The sequence below is a fragment of the Sminthopsis crassicaudata genome, chromosome 5 (genome assembly GCF_048593235.1).
Source record: "Sminthopsis crassicaudata isolate SCR6 chromosome 5, ASM4859323v1, whole genome shotgun sequence".
In the NCBI taxonomy this organism is placed as follows: domain Eukaryota; kingdom Metazoa; phylum Chordata; class Mammalia; order Dasyuromorphia; family Dasyuridae; genus Sminthopsis; species Sminthopsis crassicaudata.
In genome coordinates this window covers 89,192,966-89,217,630 of record NC_133621.1, presented here as the reverse complement: position 1 = coordinate 89,217,630, position 24,665 = coordinate 89,192,966, and the positions used below count along the sequence as shown (strand labels likewise).

The 24,665-nt window shown below is 32.2% G+C and overlaps 1 protein-coding gene across 13 annotated transcripts in view; it reads right to left on the bottom strand.

The window, feature by feature from the left end:
• Window positions 1-24,665, bottom strand: part of KMT2C (lysine methyltransferase 2C) — a 243,898-nt gene that overhangs the window by 122,208 nt on the left and 97,025 nt on the right. For all 13 annotated transcript variants that reach the window (XM_074267425.1, XM_074267415.1, XM_074267418.1 and 10 more), the window contains 5 exons: window positions 20,356-20,518; window positions 13,004-13,175; window positions 5,494-5,608; window positions 3,262-3,434; window positions 2,370-2,530 (listed from right to left, as the gene is read on the bottom strand). In XM_074267425.1, the coding sequence (XP_074123526.1) occupies window positions 2,370-2,530; window positions 3,262-3,434; window positions 5,494-5,608; window positions 13,004-13,175; window positions 20,356-20,518 (784 nt within the window). The remainder of the gene's footprint in view (window positions 1-2,369; window positions 2,531-3,261; window positions 3,435-5,493; window positions 5,609-13,003; window positions 13,176-20,355; window positions 20,519-24,665) is intronic.

Sequence of the window (24,665 nt, the reverse complement as noted above, 5' to 3'; positions counted from 1 at the left end):
ATGGCACAGTGGATAGAACAATAGAACTAAGTTCAAGACTATCTTCAGACACTCAGTTGTATGACTCAGGGAAAGGCGCTTAACTCTATGTGACTCAGTTTCTTCTTCTATAAAATAAGCTGCAGAAAGAAATGGGAAACCACTCTAGTATCTTTGTCAAGAATAACCCAAATTGGGTCACAAGGAGTAGAACATGATGTAAACAACAAAGAAAACAGGTAAGAAGTTGGGGAAAAAAAAACAAAAAACACTCACTAAACATATATAAATATGCATGTATACACATATATGGAAAAGGTTCTGTAACTCTTCATATTACTTAAATTTGGTAGTTCACACAAAAAGACATGCAGTTGCTATTTTATTCCCTAAAGCAGGGGTTCTCAAACTACAGCCTGTGGGCCAGATTCAGCCTGCTGAGGACATTTATGCTGCCCGCCTGGTTATGGCAAATGGGCTGAGGGGCGGAGACAGAATGTGAATTTTTGTTTTTACTATAGTCCAGCCTTCCAACAGTCTGAGGGACAGTGAACTGGCCCCCTATTCAAAAAGTTTGAGGACCACTGCCCTAACCCATAGCTTTCATTTGAACTATCTTATCTCCAATAAAAAATTCAGACATTTCACTTGAAGTTTCCTCCTCCTATCTTGGATGGAATAAATGTTCTGATTAGTTCTCTGTCCTTATCAAATTACCTTTCCTAGCTTAAATACAACAATCAAGCTTTCACACTGGCTCAGCTAATAAAATTTCATTGTTTGGTGATTAGCTGTTCTAGGACATAAGAAATTTAAGGAGTTAAAATCAATCAAATGAACATTTGTAAGAACCTACTTTGTGGCAACAATTATGAATATCTTTTTAAATAGTTTGAAAGAATTACCAATGAACCATTTTAAGTAGCCAACTACTTAACATATTTGCGTACTTTAACTCCAAGGTAACCTAGTGCCACCACCAAAGAAAGGTGTGAAAGAAAATAGAAAAAAGACATAGGAGAAAGAGAAAGCCCAACTAAAGGAGCAGATCCCAAGAATGCTAAGTTGTGGCAAAACAAGTTAGAAGACAATTTGAACAACAAAACAAAAGACTTGCAGCTTTCACCATAACATAGGCAAATTGGATCTAGAGTAAAGATTTCCTCCCCCAATAAAGTCCTGAAGGCTCACCAACTAGTCAGCAATGTCAACAGAGTACAGGTCAAAAAAATAACTCCTCCCTCTCTTGCTGCCCCCTCCAAAGTTAGAATCATTCATTTTCAATATAGTGAAACTTCTCAAATGTGAGAACTGTTGAAAATACAGTACAGCTTTTATTCATGTGAAACCACCTGAAATGAATCTGTAATCTTGATGCAGTCTATCTATACCAGACCATTTCCATGTGATTTTTGTCCATGTCCTCTCACAAGATTACAGTTAAATAACTGTCCAATGTTTTAAAACTTATCTTGCTTTCTTCTGATTTTACCTAAACACCAAAGCAATAGTCTATGGATATCTTAAACTCTCTGCTTTTGACTAATCCATCTATCTTATCAGCAAATTTCTTTAATTACATTCCTGATATTGCATATCTTTATAATGTACTGTTTTTATAAGCCAACTATAGCAGTAACCAGATATTTTTTAATATGCAAATACAACCAATTTAGTTTTAAAATTAGATTATCTCTAATATTCACTAATATCCCACTCTCATCTTGAAATATTCATGATATATTGGCATGTGGCTTATGTATATTCTACAAGCCTTTGTCCTACCTAATGATTGGAGCTGTTTTATTTTACATCACTTTTTTTTTCACCTATCTTCTTTTATGCCCACCTTTGCCCTAATCACAAAGCTGCAAAATGTGATTTTACCCACTACTACTAATTCTTTCCATAAAGACTTCAACTTGAGGTGATTTCAAAAGACCAGGTTCAAAATATTTTCTCTAATTGGTTCTTACATAATTAAAATATTTAAAATCAAATTTTAACATGAATTAAAACTATTATTAAAATTATATATTGAAGAGAATTTAAACATTTAAACCACTAGAAGGAGAGGATTACCAATATGAATGAATTTATCTAAAGACTCACCAATAAAGAACTTAAATGAATTACCAGTAAAAGTCCTATTACAATGGCAGTATTACTTGATTTTCACTAATTTTTAAAAATTATTATGAGTATGTTCAGAGTTTAAAAATAAAATTACTACCTTTGTAATCTAAAACTAGATCAAATATAGTAAATACCCTCCTCCATCTTTCTTTCACAACTTTACAAGAAGATAGTCCCACTGTGTGTGACTTTTGAGTTTACTAAAAAGTACCTTCATGAATTGGTTTTATATAAAGAAAAATACTGAGTTTTACCTGTACCAGACTGGGGAACTGTTTCAGAAGTTTCCATTTCATCACAAGGTTGTACTGGATCCAAATCACCTAACTGTTTACAACACATGCAGACATATTCTTCCTTTAACTGTGAATCTAATTCCGTATCTGCTGGTTTGTCACATTCTATATGAATCCATCTGGAGGATTTAACATTAAAAATATTTAAATGGAATTATGAAAATTAAAATGACTTTAAACTAAATTCAACACACAATTATAAGGAAGAGCACCAATTAACCATAAATAAAGAAGTAATACAGGGGCAGCTAAGTGGTGCAGTGGATAGAGCACCAGCTCTGAAGACAGAGGACCTGAGTTCAAATCTAACCTCAGACACTTCACACTTCCTAGCTGTGTGACCTTGGGCAAGTCACTTAACCCCAAATGCCTCAGGGCAAAAAGAAGAAGAAATACAAAGTTCACCCCAAAAAAAAAGTTTTGGGGGAAACAACAATCATAAAAGGTATTATTATTAATAATTATATTATTAAATATAATTATTATTAAATAATTATAAATGTTAAAGTTATTATTATTAAAAAATTATTTTTGACTATAACACGTCAAAGCTGATTTCATTACACTATTCTATAATCTTTCTTCCATTCTCACTTTGCCTCATTTCCTTTTTTCTTCTTTTTTAGTTGCCTAAATATTTCTTCTTCTCCCTTTATGTAATTCTTTTTTTTAGAAACTACCAGTAGTACTTATGCCACCTAAGTCTGAAAATTCTCAGAGATAAAAAGATTATTGATTCCCATCCTTTCTTGCTAGAAAGGCCTGGGAACCCAAGAGCTAAAGACACAGATGGACATCCTCAAGAATCATTATGTCTTGCTCATTTTAAGCAATAATTGTGGCTACTTACCTTTTACACATTTGACAATGCAACATGTCTTTCTGAAAGTCTGGTTGGTAGCACTTTCCACAGAAAGGGCAGGCCATATTATCTTGAGGTTGATAACAACTGTCACATACTAGGCAATTGTGGTGCCACTGAGAGCTGGTTCGAGTGCCACATTCTGCACATATTCTGCAGTTCTAAATATCATAAAGTAAATATAATTGCAGATATATTTTAAATTGACAGAATTTATATTTCAGGACAATAGGGGAAAACTTTGCTTTTACCACTAAGAATTGAAAGAAATGTTTAATACAAAAAAAAAAAAAAAAAAAAAAAAAAAAAACCAAACAAAAAAAAAACCCCCACCAACCACAACACTTTTTTATTTACTACTTGTAGCTTTTTTTTCCCCCCTAACCAATATGTTATATTGGGAAAGATAAGTTGACTACACAATTATGAAGAAAAATGTTAAATGAAATATCACAAATATTTAGATAATAATAGAGCTTTGTTCTCTAAGCTAGAGTTTCACAAATAAAGGCAAAATAAAAAAGTTTTTTTAGCTCTTACTATCTGGAGAAATCAAATGCTATGATGAATTGTCACTACACAGTTTTCACTTTATAAATGGTGATATTTACAACATTTCTTTAAGACCACAAAAGTCTCTATGCTACATTTATTAAGAAATGTATCACTTGGGGTTACATTACATTCATCATCATCAAAAGAAAAACATCCGCCAAAAACTCAAAATGTGTATGAATTTTTCTTTGAAGTATTGTTACAGCTTTTTAAAGCAATGTCTAAAGCCTTCTTTAAGCCTTCTCATGTAAGAGTGATTTTTACGAGTTATTCATGACATGTAGGTTTAGTTTTTTTTTTTTCCCATTGTGGAGTTGATTTTAAGTTTTCAGAAAATACAATCTGAATAACTTTAATTATAGCAAATATTCAAATAAATATATACATATCCACCTTCAAACCACTTTTCTCGTCATTTAAGCAACTGAGGTTGTAGAAATGACTGAATGAACAACGGGAAAATAAAAGTCATCTTTCTCATTTATTCTAAAATCTGATTCCCTTAAATCTATTTTAGTTCTCCCTCTTTCAAAGCACAAAGTAAAATTAAATTAAATTAAATTAAATTAAGATTCAACTCAGGAATAGATCTGATCCTTTAAAAATATAAACTGTCTCATAGGTTATTTATCCTTCTCCAGTGCATTTCACAGAAAATTCTGTTCTCCTCTACTACATTGTAAACTTGATGACAATAAGAATGAGCATATTATCTATATGTAGTGAATGATTCTGAGCAGAATGCTACCCATTCAAGTTCACTCAAGAAACTGGACTTCTAATCCTGGCACTGCTTCTAATAATATTGGACAAGCCAATTAACATCTCTTCTATTCAATTTCCTTCTTGAAAAATAAACTCTGAATTTGATTTCTAAGTACTCATCCAGATATACCTTGTCCAAGAAGGTTCCTAATTCAATCATAGGCCACAAACTGGTTCACACATTAATATTATAGTTTAAAAATTCAGTAAAAAGAGTAAATTATTGTTTATACTTTATTGTGATTTTTTTTGTGCATACTCATCAATTGAAACATCACAAGCTTTATTTCACATCAATTACTAAATAAACTTCATTCCATTTTTAAAAGATACATAAATATACACAAAAATTTTTACAAAACCTATTTTCCTTGATATGGTAAAATAGAAACCCTGCTCCATACTGAAGAAACTACTGACCTTTAGAGTTCAGATTTAAATTTAAGTTAAATAATGTTGGTAGACAGTATTAAAATGCCAATTCAAGAAAAGAGCTCACAAATGGAATAAAGACAGAAATTAAACTGTTGAAATCCAGAAAAAAAATCTTAAAAAAAAAAAAAAAAAAAAAAAAAAACTACAATATTTTAAAATGACAAAAAGGGTTAAGAAGAATACAAGGTAAAATAATCAGATGGAGAAACAAGGGTAAATTTTTAAGTAGAAAGGTATTTTTGATGCTATCTAAAATGTATTTTACATATATAGGAAATTCTAACGAATTTGAGTGATGGAATTTAAGTTTTGGTTAAAAAACAAAGTATCCAATTTCTTTGTTTCAAGTTTAATAAACAAATGACCTTTTTTTTTGGGGGGGGGGGCACCTTCAAAATAAGAGAACAATAAGATTTTATTTAAACAAACAAAAAAAAAAAAAAAAAAAAAAAAAAAAAAACCTACTTTGCACTTCCAGCCATTTGTTGGTACTGAATCCATAACTGGTTGAAGACAAAAAGTATGATACCCCTTGTCGCATGTATCACAAACCAGCATCTTGCTATCTTCTCCAGAGTGCCTGTAAGAATAAGTTAGCAATAATGACACAAAGCAACACTAGATATTTTTAGTATTTAGGAATATATTTTCCTTCAAGATGTATTTCTATTTCTATGGTCAAAATTCATCTAATCTATAGGATATAAATTACTTCTCTTCCTAGCTTCTGTATCTGGAATTAAGAAGAAAATTTCTTATTTTAAATCTTACATCTCATTTCTGAATTAAAAGGATTATCCCAAATTTAAATAATTACAGGCATCAAGAAGATAGAGAAGGTTTCTACTAGGCAATAGACAAAGTCTTTCCAGTATACCTTAATATGTCAATGGATAACTATATAAGTAAATCTGTTTTGCTCATTTTAGGATATAGTGGGTGGGAAGAAACAAATCAGATTCTTTCTCCTCAAACCTCAACTTCGCTCTTGAAGGATGGAAAATTAATATAACACTGGAAGAAACAGCTGAAAGGCTATTAATGGTTACAATCTCAAGAAACCAGTGATTTCTTTTAGCTACTGACTACCTTGCCTGCATCTAGTTAACCATATATTCTCATCCATTCTCCACAATTTTAACTTAATGTCTTATCATGTTGACTCTCAGATAAGAGGAAATCAAAACACACCTGAGAGCCTCTGCTTCTGAAGAGAAAAAGAGTTAAGATATGACTTTCCATCTGATCACACACCTCAATCTATGCTGTATTCTCCCCTCTTCATTTTCTATCACTCAGAAGTCTTTTGTCACTATCTCCTAATTCACTCCTGTGAAGAGGTAACCCAAATTCTTACAAAAGAGCTCTGCTTATACAAAAGATATCATTTGATCTTATCTCCCCCAAATCCAATAGGATTTTCTAAATTTTATTCTTCATTGCTTCTCTGAAATCCATTAAACACAGAGTTTCTTCCTCATCCTTGATAATCTTCACTGTTAGTTCTCCTTTCTGGCCAAACCTCGGTTTTCTTTGCTAAATTTTCATGGCTACTAACCACAGATATCTCAGAGGATTCTATCTTGAGAGCTCTGCTCTTCTATGTACTGTACTTCATTTAGTAATCTCATCAGCTCACAAAGATGTCAATATTATCTCTATATTAATGACTCTCAAATGTATCAATCTTACCCCAATTTCTATACTCAACTCCAATCTCCAATCTTCACCTGTATGCTAGCGATACAGTTTTTAGACTATCTCTAGGTACTGAAAATTCAGAGCATTTAAAACAAAGAAAAACAAGACTGCTAAAGGATGATTTTGCTGTTCCCAAGCTCAAATGAATTCATAGTTTTATAGATTCATAAACACATGTGGTTGGTATCCCTTTCAATATACACTAAGGTCCCAGGAGCCAAATCTCATCATTTTCTATTCCTCTATTTCACCTCAGAAATAAAACTTTTTTCCTCACTATGAGTTACTTCCATAATAAAAAATTAAGGCTTCATGAGCAACCATATGATCAATTATTTCTAATTATATGATCTCCATCTAACATATTCATCCTTAATTTTGTTTCTCAACTTTCTAGGCAACTGATACCAGCATATGCATATGGGGACATTTTCAAATAAGTTTATTATCTTTTCTCCCTTCCTTCCAACCTCAGGATATTTCTGTAAGGCACCACTATCTTTCCAATGAGTGAGGTTTGCAAGCATTTGCAATCATTAACTCTTCACAAATTCTTCATTTTATCCATACTGATTTTTACTTCCCCAACATCTCTCACCATTCTCTTTCATAAAACTTTGTTACTTGAGATCTTCATTACATGTCACTTAAACTACTGAAATAGCCTTATAATTTTCTAGATCTTATTTCTATTCTCTCTAAATAATCCTCCATGGAGTTGCCCATTTCTAAATCACACATCTGACCACATGTGCCTCCAAGATTAAAGGATTTCAGGGGCTCCCTAATGTCCCTAAGACAAAAGTAAAACTCTTCTTTTGGAAAATAATGCCCCTGACTGCTAAATCCACAACTATTACATATTACTTGTTTCTCATGATTTCTACAATTCAAACTGTCCAGGTTGTTCCTCCCTCACAACATGTTAGTGGCCAGCTCCATGTCTTTGAAAAAAATATTTCCCAAGACTAGAAATACTCCCTCACCTTTGTTTAAAACCCTTCATAATTAAGTCTTTACTAATCTCCTAGCTATATGTGTCTGATCAATACTATCAAAATTATTTTTATGCTTAGTACATTCATAGAATCAAAGTCACAATACAACTTCTATAGCTCACTTTCAGACTCTGTTACTTTGGGGCAAGCTATGTAACCTCTGGGTCTGAGTTCATTCTTTATTACAATGAAGTTTTTAAGGTATAAGATTCTATGATATGGGACACACAATTAAAAAAAAATTACCAAAAAATATACAGGAATCAACTTCTTCATTCCATATACACAGGAATCATTTAAGTGTATCTTACTTTGAATAAACTCCTTTTTGTAGAATAGGTAGAATATGAATTCAGACCTTTTTGAGTCCAACAAGGTCATGTTACCTTCTCAGTATAAAATTAATTTCCATTATTTCTGATGGGTAAAGTCTCTTAATTAGTGGTACTAATAAAGTAAAACTACATTAGAAACAAATAAAATAAACTATGCTACTTATTAACTATATTTAGAATTACTATCAGAAAACACAATAAGCAATTTTGGGATGAACACAGAAGTACTTGGAATTGGAAACTTCTTTACTGAAGAAGCCAAACCTGAGAAGATACAGGCCTCTAAAAAGGAATATCTATTAGCAATGAATTTTCTGAGGCGTAGAGTCTACAAGCATTCCTTTTCATCCTATGTAGGAGGAAGTAATTTGCAACTGTCTTGCATTTAACATTCTCAATTGTGTATTATTTGAAACTTGGGCTTCAGGGTGTAGGGTATAATCTTTACTCCTCAGTGACATGAGGAGGGGCAGGGATATGTCCAATCTCATTTATACCTTGTTGGACTTTTCTTCTAAATTGATGCTCATAAAAAAACTTTTGTAAAACTTTTCCCATAGCTAAAATTATTGCTTCTCATTTCAAATTTTCTTACAACAATATGTCTGCATTTATAATCCAATTGTAAAAATTTCTTTTAAAAACTCCTACCATGGGGGCAGCTAGGTGGCACAGTGGATAGAGCACCAACCCTGAAGTCAGAAGGACCCGAGTCCAAATCTGGTCTCAAATATTCAACACCTCCTAACTTTGTGGCCCTGGGCAAGTCACACTTAAACCCAATTGCCTCAGCAAACAATCACAAAAACAAAACAAAGCAAAAGACCTACTATGTATAATGCATCACATTAGACAGAAGTTATAGAGGTAAAATGAATAATAAATTTTATTATGCCCAATATTCTTTACCTGATAGTAATCTATGTATATTAAATATTACTTACAATCTCATCTCCAAGTAGAATGCTCTTTAAGGGCAGTAACTTATTTTCCCTCTTAGAATATTTAGTATATAGCTTAAGATTTTGCTCAAAGGTATTTAATACATTTTCTTGTATAGCTGATTAATAAGATTACAAATTTAGAGCTTTAAGGAACCTTTAGAGGCATTTTTTATTTTAATAGATGAGGAAATTGAAACACAGATGATTTAATTTGATTTGCAAAAAGTCATATAAATGTGGGATGTGTCTTAAGAAAGCATTTGAACTCACAATTCCATAGCTCCAAGTCTCCATATTAACTCAATCAATAAGAAACATATGATGCCTAATGACTCAATGTTTAAACTTAAGCTAAGCCAGCCCCATAATTTAAACATCTTCCCCATTCGATTTTCCAAAACCTATAAATCTTGGATGATTGAGTGGCTGAGACAAGTCACCAAATCAGGTTAAAGAGTGAGGCATTTTTTAGTAGACTTCCAAGATAGTTTCTTAGTCTGCTCAATTTTTCTGCATAATTACTTTGGGTATAGGAATAAAGTTAGGAGCAATAAATATTCCTTTTCATTACTATTTCAGGTAGGGTGTTAAATTTAGTGAGAAGTTCAATGTCCCTATACCTGAAATCAAAATAAATAAATAAATAAAGTGCTCACTGGCTAAAATTGTTATCAATTTTAAATTCATTTCATATACAACACTCTTAGGAAAGGTCTAAGTGGGGGAGGGGAAAGCCAAAAAACAATAGAGATAATATAGATGAAAAAAAAAAAAAAGGTTTTAAAAAGAATAGTTTAACCAGATTATTTTTTGAACAGAATTTTAAAGAGTAGAGAAATTTTGAACTAGTTGCAAGGAGGATGCTATAAAAAATCTTGACATCAACAAAATAGTATTGTTGTATCAGGAAATTTTTAGCTCATGTCTTGGTATTACTAATGAAAAGCAAAAAACTTTCTGATTATATTGTAGTATTGCACACATGCCTGTAAATTAGAACACAAACAAGCTGAAAGGGATATTAGTCTAGATCAGAAGTCTGAAACACATGGCTCATCATTCTCCTGAGTACAGCTTAAATTTGATTAAATTTTAATTGGAAAATATTTAACAAAAAAAGTAAAAATACAATAACATAAATATTATATTTTTTAAAATAAGCCAATTTGGAGATAGCAAAGATCCTAATGTATGAATTAATAGCTCTATTTTTCATTTTGACACACCTCGCTAGGTATTTGTTATTGTAAATTATCAAAATGGATTTCTAATACAAATTCTTCTGTAAATTTAGTCAAAAATGAGTCTTCATTTTCCTGGGATAATCACAATTGGATAATATAAGCATGTAAAATTGAGCCAGGACATGCTGATACAACGGGATTAAAAATTTTAACATTACTGAAAATCAGCTAAAAGAAAAATAAATTGGTAATTCAGTCCAATGTGAAAACCTAGATTTATTTTTTTAATGTATTGATTTATCTATTTCTTTAAAATTTAAATAGAATAAGAGAAATTTTTTAAAATTGCCATGTGTACAGTGATTCATAATATGAAAAAATAATTTTCTATTTCAAGAAAGCCTAGTTTAATTTTCAAGCTTTCCAGAAAAAGAAATTTACTGGAACAGAATTTAAACACAAATGAATATTGTATTTGAGGAACTACATTCAAATTCTGCGTCTATGAATATCTACATGACTTGACCAATCATTTGATATTTATAGGCATTACTTCCTTCAAACCAATAAAATAGTGGGATTAAAATAAATGAAATCAAAGTTTGCTCTAAGCTCTTGATCTATGATCAGACTATGCCAGACATCCATTAGAAATGCTTTTCTACATCACGATGTTAATGCTTATTGAATTCAATTACCCATGGGGGAGCAGTGTGAAATAGTCAACTGAAAATTATATCATTCCTATCAAACAGTAATGACTATTACTAAACATAATAACATAGTATTAAAAATAAAAAATGATGAAAGATACATGTATTTTGAACAAATATTTTCAAGTAATAAAGCTAGACTGTAGCAGAACTTTCTATATTCTCTAGGTAGTCTGACTAATGATCAACACAATTCAAAGAGGCAGCTTAATACTACAAACTGTGTATTCCCTGATAGCAACAACTATCCTTTGTCTTTTCACTGTATCCCCAGGACTTATAAATGAGTGTCACAAAGCAGTGCTTAATAAATATTTCCTCACTAATTTTAACCAAATTAAATATGGGAACTTGGCTTTCTCTAATAATAGTCTTGAAAAAGTAAATCAGACTTAAGATTAGACATAAAAATGAGCATGGGGGCACTTAAAATCATTTCCATATCTAGACCATGAAAGATATAATATGGTCATTTACCAAATCAAAGGATACCCCGCCCCTTCTCTTCCTTGTTGAGAAATACATTCTCAAGGCTAAAGCTTTAAAAAACAAAAAAGTAACTAGATTCTTCAATTTACCAATACTAAAAATTAAGGTAAAACAAAATGATCAAAAGAGGCAAAAGAAAAGAGAAATAAATACATAAACTAAGATGTAGGATCATTTGGGACATCTCTTTCTTACTGCTTTAATTTGAAGGTTATGAAGAGAATTTCTTACTTTTCCCTCTGTCCAATTATCGAAAGCTCTACATCAATACACATATTAAATTAGCCAGACAGAATAATCCTTACTCAAGGAGAGCTAACCACAATGTTCTCTATTTGACATGATCTATAATATAGTTAATATGATGCTTTTTTCCCCCTTGAGGCACTTGGGGTTAAGTGACTTGCCCAGGGTCACACAGCTAGGAAGTGTTAAGTGTCTAAGACTGGATTTGAACTCAGGTCCTCCTGACTTCAGGGCTGGTGCTCTATCCACTGCACCACCTAGCTGCCCCAATATGATGCTTTTTAATTAAATTGCTAATTGTTTCATCTTAAATGCAACTACTATTTCCTTAAATCAGGGACACAGTATAACAGTTAATTAAGTTACGTATGATAATGAATTTACAAAGCGCTTTAAGGTTATCTCATTTCATTCCAATATTCAAAATGAGTAGTAAAGTCTTGCCTCTGACATATATTGGTCATATGTTCATGGACAAGATACTTCACCTCTCAGTCATTAAGGCAATTCCATACAACAAAAAACAGCAAAGATGGAGCAACTTGTAAGTAATATGTGTAGTTCATATCCCTCACCAAAAAATTCTAAAATTCTCTATGATCTTTAATTTTGTTACTATGTCTAACTTCAAATGCAAGTTAGAAACTGCTTAAAAACTTACAGACTAAGAGATATCTTATAAAAGATTGAATTAGGACTCAGGTATAAAAGGAATTTGTCTAAGCATATGAACTATCTGCAGTAGCATTCAAGGTTATGTCTAAGTATTCCACATACTAAACTATATAAACTTTCTACAAAAAATAATATATAATGAAACTTGAATTAAACATATTTCAAAGACGCATTAAAAGGAAAAGCCTTTGTAAATGTTAGAAGAGTGTGTATGTGAGAGAGATTTCAGACATTGTGTGTGTGTGTGTGTGTGTGTGTGTGTGTGTACACATATATACGCATGTATGTATGCTCTATCCACACTGACATCTGGCTGCCCCGAAATAAATGTTTTAAATTATAAAAATCAAATAACTTTTAAAGGGATACCATTTCAAAAGAAAGAAATTCAGGATCAACTAGTTGGTAGAGTGGATAGAGCACCAGCACTGAAGTCAGGAGGACCTGGGTTCAAATCCAGCCTCAGCCACTTAATACTTTCACTTAACACAGACTAACTGACTTTAAACAGCATTACTAGACAACATGTCTAGTAATGCACTAGGGTTATGTTAGGAACTTCATTTCTATTAAGCTCAAAGTTTTTGTAATGAGAAAAGTATCACCCTGACATTCCATGATTCCTCAATGTATTGAACAAGAAGTTCTAGCACCCAATCAATAGGTGAGTTAGTTAAAATTTCTACTTACTTGCAGTTCTGGCACACTTTGCAATCAGGACACTGCCAACCTGCTCTTTTTAATGCTGTGACTGCTATGTCCAGACACATTCCATGGTAATGCTGGCCACAAGTAGTACAAAAGAATTGATCTCCAAGGTCCCCAGGACTGTCACATACGGAACAGTTTGCTTCTTCTTTTGCTATAATAATAAAATTTAAAAATTTTATTTCATAACAATTTCTCAATGTGATACAACATAGCATTTCTCAAATGTGATATACTTTTGGTAATATGATTATTTTACTTTGTGCATTTTTAAAGTTTACTTTATCTTCAAATTCCCAATTTCCTTCTACTTCTAACCAATGAGAAACTTTTCTAAATTTGTATACAGTCAATCAAAATTTATTCTCACATTTGCTAATGGGAAAGGGGGTTCAGTAGGAGAGCTTGTTTTTTTAATTGATTCTTTAGGAACAGCTGCAAGGCATTGTGGCTAGAGCACTAAACCTAAATTCAGGAGGACTAAGTTCAAAGTCCCCCTCATACACTTAACACTTCTAACCTGTGAAACTCACTTAAGCTCAATTGTCTCACAAAAGATTTTTTTTAAAAATCTGATTCTTTAGGATTCTTTAAATAAACCATCATATCTGAGTCCTTAAAAATAAAAGGGGAGTTTTGTTTCCTCTTTTCCTGTGCTTGTTTCTTCAATTACTTTTCTTCATTGCTATGATTCTTTACTTGTTTAGCAAAATTCACTTATAATTATATCTAGTCCTAAATTTCATATTCCCTTTGAGAGGTAACAAGTTTTTCAACTCTTTTTTTTCCCCCAAAGACAGTGATTTTGAATATTTTGTTTTCTATTACGTCAATCAGTACACTTTCTGTTTTTTTAAATAATCATCCATCTTACTTAAATAGTTCTGGGATTTAATACTGGCTTACAACTGGGAGTAGAGCTCCAAATAATTGGTTTTACTTTTTCTTCACTTACTAAAAATTCATCTTTTTCATTTTTGATTGTTAATTTTTGGTATTCAAAAAATGTAATTACTTAATAACTTATATTATTGAGAGAGGAAGGACATCTCTCCTGGTTTAAAAAAAAAAAAATCTCTAATCAGCTATCTCGTTTTTCCTTTGAAGTTTATTAATCTCCCTTTTAACTTTTTAAAAACTTTTACTTAGTGTTTAGTTAGCTAGAGAAGTTAGCTTTTTGGCTTTCTATAGTTCTTTCTTCTATGTACTGTTTTAAATGAATCCCATAAATGTTAGAATGTTGTCTAAGTTTTGTAATGCCCTATAATGAAATTGACTATTATATCTACAATTTCTTACTGGATCTATCCATTCTTTAAGATTAATCTATTTGGTTTCCAATTATTAGTTTTAATCTATACTTCAAAGGCCTTTCATTCCATATTATTTTTAATTCATGACAGAAAAAAGTATATTTAATATGTCTGCTTTATGTATTGAGGTCTCTTATGCCTGAATATAATGTGAACATTTTAGTGAAAATACATGCAGAATAAGTCAAAATTCTTTAGAAGTAGAGTTGGGTAAGGGGAAGTCAGTGAAGATGAGCAAAGATGAGCAAAAAATGACAATAATAATGATGAAGATGATAAAAATAAAAAGAAATGTGAGACATCTCATAAGAAATACAAAAGATATGGGGGGCAACTAGGTGGAGCAGTGGATAGAGCACCAGCCCTGAATTCAGGAGGACCAGAGTTTAAATCTAGTCTCAGACACATAACACTTCCTAGCTGTGTGACCCTGAGCAACTCACTTAACCCCCCAGCCTGGGGGGAAGAAATACAAAAGATATGTAGAACAGATTATAAAAATTTAATAACTGCACTATCTGAAATCTATGACCAAAAAAATAATTCTAATACAATAATTAAAGACAATTTTCTGAACTCATAGGGAAAAAAAAAAAAAAAACAATACATTGATCATGATCTGAAAGAGCTCCCACGAGGAAAACATACAGAAAATAAGTTAATCTGAAAAGAATATAACATCCAAATTTTGAAAACCACATGTCAATGAAAAAAGCAATAACAAAACCCCATAAATCAAAATGAAACTATAACTATCTTTCCAGCAGTTTCATAAAAGACTGCAAGTCTTGGAATAGTTCATCAACATCTAAAGAACTAGTTACAAACAAAAGTATTATATCCAGCAAAATTAAGTATAATATTGAATGGGGGTGGGGGAGGGGAAGAAGAACATTCAATGAACTGTCAGATTTTCAGGATTTTATTAAACTGAAGTCAATGAAAAATCTGACATATAAAAGACAACAACAAAACCTAATTTCAAAGGACTCAGTAACTTTATATTTTATATGTTGAAATGTAAACCATATGCCAAAGATTATCATTAGTAAGTGGGTAGTCCAAAAAAGACTGGAGTGGAGCTGAGTGTCATGTGACTCTTTAGAAGCAAAACCACATGAGAAAAGATAAAAATAGTAAAATAAAATAATAAAATAAAAATAGTATTTATATTATGCGACTGAGGTATGAGTGCAAGAATCACAAAGGGAATAAATGGGGAAGAAATGGTAGTTCTGAACTGCTACAGGTTAAAGAGGGAACAATATGTACATAAATACAAACAGACATATGTACATGCACACATGCATGCATACATACATATGTGTGCATGCACACACCCAGAAGGATGTAAAAACCTCCAAAATCTATAAAGAAATAAAATGGAAGGGTTAGGAAAATTAGCAGAGTATATAGAGTGTGATTAGGTGTATACATTAATGGGAATAGGATAAAGGTGGGAAAAGAATAAGTAGGAAGGACTCTTGGGATAACAGTGGAGATAGAAAAGTAGATTTAGCAGGGATAGGAAACAAAAGATTACACACTAAATAACAATGATCAGTTTTGGAGGGAGGGGAAGTAGAGGTAGTAACCATTGTCCTCTAACATCAAAAAAGATTAAATCAAAAGAGAAATCTACATTATATGTCACCCATATTACTGTTTTAGATGTGTGTGTGTGTGTGTATGTTTATTTGTTTAAATTTTCATTGAATTTTATAGGTTTAAAAAAGTAACTTTTAAGTGTCTGAATTATTGTTCTTATTTATATCTGTATAAAGTTTTTTGTTTTATATTATTTGTTATTTTGTTTTTTTAAAAGATTTACAAATTATTTGACTATTATCTTTCCCTACAAAATCAAGATTTAGAACTTAGGCAACATTCTGGCCTCTTAACTCTTGCTTACTCACTCTAAATTGCTGGTCAACTGGAGACCATTCTACCTTTACAATGTGTGTCATATATGCTACCTTCTCTCTTCTGTGACTACAACTACTATGATATCACATCATTGCAAGTCTTATGAATTGTAAGAGTTGTCTAATAGATCTCCACAACCTCAATTCCTCTTCAGTCGCTTTAATCCTCAAATCAACTTCCAAGTATAATAAATTAACTTGCCAAAGATCAGGTAACTCCAGTGGTACCCTAAGACCTCCAGGATTTTTTTGGTATTCAAAGCAAGTGCCTAACCTGTCCATTGTTCTAGAAGTTTTCTAAACAATGCATTCATTTATTTGTTTCTTTGTTTAAAAAATGCATTTATTTAAAATTTAAATACAAGATTTAAAAATGAAATATAAAAAATTTTGACACACGCTCAGCAGAACTTAAGGATTCAAAAAATATATAAATTTCTTTTTCAAAAAAGCATATATAATAATAGAAGATATTGTGTTCAGAACTGTCCATCTTTTCTTTATTTCCTTGTAGGTTTTCATTTGTTCTGGAGTGCACACTTTTTATTTTATTCTATTCCTCCCCCCCTTTTACTCCCTACCAATCCCCCCAACCAGATTAAGCACAGATATATTTTTGTACACACACAACCCGACATACATATACTTCAGGATAATTTTCTCTTTCTAATCTATTATCATCTATTGATCTATTGTTTTTAGTAGGAGATATTTCACATTCTCTTCAACTTTTTCATTCTTTATATTTTATCATTAGTCCCTGGCTTCCCCTGGTACAATTCTAATTCTCAAAGAGTCATTTGCTTCCTAAAGATACTAGCTCTCCTTTTCTAGTTGGTTAATTTTCTTTTCAAAATTTTCTTTTTCTTAGATTGTACTTTTTTTAAAAAAATTTTTTTTAATGTTTTCCTCAATTTACCTCATTTGATTTTTAAAGTCTTTTTTGAGTTCTATAATTTCATTTTTGGGTAAGTACTCATTAAATATTAGTCTCTAGGATAGGAGAACTTTTTTTTCCCCCTCAGAATCTTCCTCTGAAGATAAACCCTAGATTTCCCATAGTGATTTTCTATATTTGTGTTCTTTCTCCTTTATGTGCTATCTTTTTCTTTCCGGTTTCTGTCTCTCTCACCACCATTCCAGAATATTCTCTATATTCCTGGACCTTTCAATTCATCTAAAAATCTTACTCAATTCCACCTACTTTGTAATCTAGTCTCCTTCCTACTATTCAAAAAAAGACACTCCCACCTGATGATTCCAAAAGATTTTCATTTCTAAACCTGAACCACTCCTCCCTTACTGCCCAATCTTCCTTCCCAAGCTTCCTTAAAATTTCAATTAAAATTGTATCTTTGGAATTAAGGCTAATGGCCTTCACACAGTCTCAAAATTAATCCTTTAATCTTTTTAGTATTGATTTAAAGTAGAAAAGTTGATTAACTACGACAGAATATTATGGAAATAATTCAAGAATAAATATTCTACATAATCCTCATTTGTTGATGATGATATAAATTAAGTGGCAGAGACAGAGATATAAGACACTGTGGATTAAGAGTCCTGAAGAAATTAATCCAAAGTTAGTCTGAACATATGACAAACACTTCACATAGACTTCCTAATTTGCAAAACAGAGATAATAATAGTACCTACTTGGCTACTGAGAGGAACAAATGATACATAATTTGTAATGTGGTTTGCACACAATAAAGTGCTATATAAATCAATAATAGGAGGAGGGAGAGAAAAAGCAGAAAAGAGGAGAATAAGTAGTACTAAGTTGTGATAGTGGTTGTGTTGGTACTATAGCAGGAATATGTGCTAAAATGCCACCTAGCTAAGATGATAGTATTCCTTTATAAAGTAAGAATTGTTTTTGAAACCTTTTCAATTTGGTATAATTTTCCAGAATGTCATTTTCAAGCAACCTTTAAGAAATCCCATAAAAAGAATTATGAGAACAAGGAGCCTTTAAATGGTCATCAAGAGAATTAGTTTACTATGACATTATAATCATCACCAAGAAATGACATTCTGGTAGCATATTAATAATTTCCAAGGACTCGGCACACAAGATCACTGCATATATTAGTCCTTCTTAATAGCTCAATCAATTAAATACAACAGAGATTATACTAAGTTCCTAGGAAAAAGTAATATAAAAATGATGTATGAAGATTAAAATGACAATGTCATAAAATGTGACTTGGTATTATGGAAGAGATATAATATGTGGGAAGGAGAGAGAATAGTACACTAAGATTAATTGAAGTAATGGTCAATGCTAGATGTAATTCAAAAGGGACTGGGTTCAAATCTTTTTTGAGATATTTAGAAAGGTTTAACATCTTGAGTATCTCATTTCTCTCAATCTTATTTTCCTTATCTTGAATAAGAAGAAGATAATACTAGCATTTGTTTAGTAGCATAGTACAGAGAATAAACTGAGATAATTCAGAAAAAACAAACTGTAAGACTTCAAGGGCTAATTAACTATTAGCTACAAATCTAATGCAATAGAAAGATAGCATATATTTCCAATAATGAAAATGAGGGAAAGGATAATAGATCAGTGAGAAGTGAGAATAGGTTACAACATTATACAATTAGGAAAACAAAGTGAATAGGACATGTTTAAAGATCTGAGTTTTTCATGTTGGAGAGATTCCTTTTCAAACACAGGTAACTTTTCTTAAGTTGTTTTTTTGTTAGTTTCCTGTCAAAATAATTATAGCGCTAGCTAAGTGGCCCAGTAGATAGATCACCAGCCCTACAGTCATATGACCTCAGACACTTAACACCATCTAGCTGTGGAACCCAACTGCTTCAGCTATTAATAATAATAATAATAATAATAATAATAATAATAATAATAATAATAATAATAATAATAATAATGAATAGAAGATCATTCAGGAAGCAAAATCAGTTTTCAGGTCAATGTGATTATTAATCTCTATATATTATAGTTTTACTAGTGAGAAAAGTCAATGAAATAATATTTTTCAGACTGAACAGTTAAAAGAACTCTGCCAATACAAGAAAATATCTGTCTCTGTGAGTTAATATGTAAGAGTGTGTTATTCCAACCCTGGGTCTTCAGTACATGGAGGCAGTTAGTTAGCTAATTATATTGAATGCATAATGAAAGTGAATAGTTTCTTAAACAACTGAAAGCAACTAATTATGCTAATTTGTAGATGGTCCTCCTATTAAAAATATCATAGTGTAGAATCAACTGAAGGCAACTGGAAAACACAAAAAATTTCCCTCCACTGCTTAATACACACACACACACACACACACACACATATAATAGATATATGCATATAAGTATAGATATGCATATATCTATATGTAACAGAAGATATACAACAATTCTGATAAAATTTAAAAAACTAATCAGATAAAAATGAAACAGAGGAAATTTGCTTATTTTCAAGAATTCATACAAATGCTACATGGAAAAGTCTCAAGATTTAATTGATAGTTTCTAATCAAATCAAAGTAGACAAAAAGTAAAGCATTATTCTTTAGTTCTATAAAAGCAATTTAAAACTTAAATATACTTTAATCTAGAATTTACTACAATTTATCTCACAAAATTGTTCTAGCTAGATTAAAATAAAATTTACATACCTGAAAAAATTTACTATACATTCAGCTACTTCCAACTGAGCATTAAACATGTAGGTGTGTTGGAATTAAAAGAACAGAGAAACTTAAAGCAAGCTATCAATAGTGAGTGTGAGTAAAAGAATAAATAGTAACCCAATACATATGTATCTAAGAAGTGAAAAGACTGGGGAAAAAAAAGTAAAAATGTTATTCTGATTACTATTCTGAAAATATATATGTACTGAAAATGATGTAAATATGAGGTCTTAATGTTTTTGAAATAATGAAGAATCTACAACTTTCAATACCACATTTGTTTCTAAAATAATTGCCAATACAATTCCAAATTTTTCCTAAAATCATAACATCATTTTTTACACAAGCAGCACAATTACAGATGGCAATGTGAAATATTTTTTGCTGAAGTAAATGAATTTGTAAATATTTCTATATCTATAATATATAATATACTTACATCTTTCAGGAGCCTGGTCAATGTGTTCTGGACAAAGAAGGGAGAAATTACTGATATCCTGAAAAGTGCCTGCTCCAGCAGCACAAGGGTAATGGTACATCTGGGTACATTTTTCTTCACAGCATTTGATAGTGGCTCCAAGGTGCTTACAAAATGCACATCGCTGAAAGTGGGAGGGAAAAGAAATCTCCTTTTAAAACTGTGGCAAACATTTAAAATTAGAAGTTTAGAAAGAATCACTTCTTTTCAAGTTATCACTAAAACAAAATAAATTCTTTTTCATAGATACTGGAGATTTAGTTAAGAGGAATGATTCTTCAGATCAGGGATTGTTTTACTAGTGGCTCACAGTGTTATTGATGGCATCCCCATTTTAAAAAATTAATAAAGGACAGACGTTTATAACTTCTTTAAAAAACAACATCCTCCTATTTAAAATATTGTGTTGCAGGGACAGCTGGATGGCCCAGGGAATAAGGCACCAGCCCATCAGTAAGGAAGACCTAAGTTCAAATTCAACCTCAGACACTTAACACTTCCAAGTTGTTTCACCCAGGGCAAGTCAATTAAGCCCAATTGCCTGACAAAAACAAACCAACAAAAAAGTCCATAACGAATATATATATATATATATATAAAACACACACATACACACCTAAGAACACATGTATGCATATAAATATAGATATGCACATATCTATATATGTAACAGAAGATATACAAACAATTCTGATAAAATTTTAAAAACTAATCATAGATAAACAGGAAACCTGTTTTAAGAATAAAGAGTAAGAACAAGTGAAACCAAGAAATTGCAGGTGTTTTTGTCTCTGCTTCCACAAAGTGGAAAAAACAGATTTACTGTAAACCAATTTGGGGGGGTGGCGGGAATAAGTTTTTTGATTTTTTTAAAATTTCTTCATCTTTAAAATGGGTATAAACAATATATGATCTACCCCAAAGGATTATTATGTGAAAAGTGATATGTAGATCATTAGAAATGATACAAACATAAGCTTATTCTCTTTTATCCAAGACCCTTTAAGAGGCAAGCAACATATTTTTTCACTTTGATTTCATTACCCTGGAGAGAGGGAAGCAACTTGTTGACAGGACATTTCTTATTCAAATTTCCATTTTCTATGAGCTTAAGGCTGTGTATTTCAGATAGTAATTTATCAAATAAATGACTTGAAACCAAAAATGGCTATATTTAAAATCAATTCAATAATTGAAATAATGAAACAGATATAAACCTCTGCTTTCTATTTCATTTTACAAACATTAGTGATTAATTATATTTGTTACAAAAACTATGAAAATCTCTAACTGCTTTAAGAGGCACTGGAATATGCCCAACTTATTTATTAATTTATAATACTATACAAAGATGCTAAAAGCCTGATACAATGCTCTAACTACAATTACTTGAACCCTTCAAACTTATTTGATACCAACTATGTAGGTAACAAAAAGCAACTGGTATCTAATTGTGTGGCATTAACTGCATGAAGATATTCTCATGGGAATACAGCCTTAACCTTCACCTACTCTGACTTTGATGAGGGTTGGGGTCCCTTTAAGATTCCTAATTGCCCAACCTATGACTTACCTTGATTCACAAATCCTGGTCAAAGGCACCCTTTGAATATCCGGGCCCAGCCCCCTACTCTCAGCTCAGCTTCCCCCAGCCCTCACCTGATCTGGGCTAACAGAAAAGAATGCCAGAACTGGGTACCGCCCATCATCTTCTAGGTATAAAAGAAACAAGCTGGAACGCCCTCTTTGCAGGAGCCCTCCCAGCCAACACAGGGTATCCTTCCAGCCATGTAAGGGTCCCTGCCCGCCCAGCGGCCACCTTTGGCCCTGGTGTCTTTCTAACTGAGCTTTACTTCCAAATTCCTACAATAAACCTTTTATTTATCAATTTAGGTTTTCGGGCCTGTAAACTCATTTTACAGGGGACACTGCGCCTCATAGGATCATCTATGTGTCGAGAAATGGGGTTCCCCCTTTCCTTTCCCTCATTAACTTGAGACTTTATATAAAGTCAACAAATACAGCTTTAGCTAAAAAGTTCCAGATTTGTCCCCTCCTATTTCCCACCAGCTCTTAATTAACATTTAAGTATTTATTTTAAAAGTGATATGGCTTTGAATTCTCTTATTCAAAGATATCTGCTTGTATAGCATTTCTTTAGGGAAATTAAAATTAAGAGTTTATTATTATTGATTTATATTCTTGTTTCTGGGACAGAGTGTGGAATTTAGAATTGTGGAATTAATTGTGGAAATCAGAATGTAAGCCTGGAATCCTCCAAACGATGGGAAAAAAGGCTTTTTGTTTTTGTTTTGTTTTGGGGTTTGTGGGGGAGAGGGAGTAGAGGAAGCACTAATCCCTTCTATTTAATCTGATGTTCCAGGAGTTTATGCTTTTTCTTCCCCTTTTGCTAAGGATGAAGTATAACCCAATGTTGAGATCTAGATAAGGGATACCTAAATAAAATTAGTATTAATTGAGGTCTAGTGGCAGGTTTGGAGTACAGGGAGTCAAATGGAGCTCCCCTGCAACCCCTTTGGATTTGGCTCAAGAATACAAAGTTAAATGAGTTCTAGTGGCGGCACAAGAGTCCCCTGTAAATGGATTTACAGGCCCGAAAACCTAGATTGATAAAAAGAAGTTTACTGTAGGGTTTGGAAGTAAGTTTAAAGTCTGATTAGTAAAAGGTATTAGATAGAGGAAAAAATACACCAAAAAGGTGTACAGAGAGTCTGTGATGCAAACATGTTGCTTGCATGTTTCAACTTTCTGACAAGAGATGATTCCAGCTGAGCTCTTTTTATTTGCTTGAAGAAGCCTAGGGCAGTGCCAAATTCTTGGAGGGCTTTTCAGATAAGGAAGAAACTGTTTTGGGGAAACCTGAGCAGATAGTGGGGGCCCAAGCCAGCTCAGATCCGGTGGGGGCTGGGTACAGCCCAAATTAGCTCAGATATGGATCTCTCCCCTTGGAATACAAAAAGGTGGTTTTGACCAAATCTTATAAATCAAAGGTCAGTCCCAAAGGAAGTAGGAGATCAGAAAAGGAATCTTAAAGGGGGCTACGCCTGCATCACTAACAAACACTTTGTCAGATGGAAGATGCTCTTGCTCAAAAGATCCTAACAGATCCCTTTTTGTTTTTCCTTACTCTGAGAGTCACTGACTTTTTTTTATGGTCCATACTGTCCACACATAAAGGAAGGGAAATCTGTTACAAATAATGTACTAATTAACAACTCAAAAATTTAGGACTAGAATACCTGGAATTCTTTTTGAAATCTTTTTCAAAGACACCAGACATAATGAAAAATGGTTTATGGAATAATAACTAATAAAATAAAAGGCTACTTTAAAACCTACTTTAAAAAAAAAATCACAGACATGCCTATGACACAAATACTCATGATGCACACCTATTAGTTCTGTCTCTGAACTCAGAACCGCTATAAGAGATATAAACTATGGACTTCTGTTAAGGAACTTGCAAGATTAATTTTTCATAAAAATTAAGCAACTATTAATATCAAAGAAAAATAACACAAAGAATGTTAAAAGGTAGAGGATGACTAATTGCAAGATGAATTTCAAAAATTTCAAAAAAAGTTACAGAATTTTGGAAAGTAAAAAATCAATATAGACTATAAGGGTCTGAGAAGACTCTACTATCTAAGGACCCACAGACACTAATAGCATGTCTATGCTGCCAAAAGGCTCTGAGTATAAAAGGTCTATAAGAAAGGAAAAACTGTACTGACCACATATTACAAGACATTAGAGGTCAGGAATGCCTATCATCTGTTCATTCTTATATTATAAGAGGTGGGGGGTGTCCACACATGTGCACTCACATGTACAAGTGAAATTTTTCAGAGTTTTCTTACTTATCACTGCAGTTCTTCCAGTACTTCCTCAATCAGATAAAAACTGATGTTTTCCCCCCAATATAAAACTCACCCTACCATATTCTACATTCTCTTCTACTTCCCATTCCCTAGTACCTTCTGGAAGCCCTCAATCACAGACCTCTTTTTTTTTTCCTAAACCGTTTCTACCTTCCTTAATACAAAAACAGACCCTTTTTTCTTGTATACTAAATACTTCAATTTTATTGGTTCTCTAAACAACCATAAATACAAGGACAGTGGTTCTCCAACTTTTTAACTAGGGGGCCAGTTCACTGTTCCTCAGACTGTTGGAGGACCAGACCATAGTAAAAACAAAACCTCATACTCTCTCTCCATCCCTCAACCCATTTGCCATAACCCAGCCTG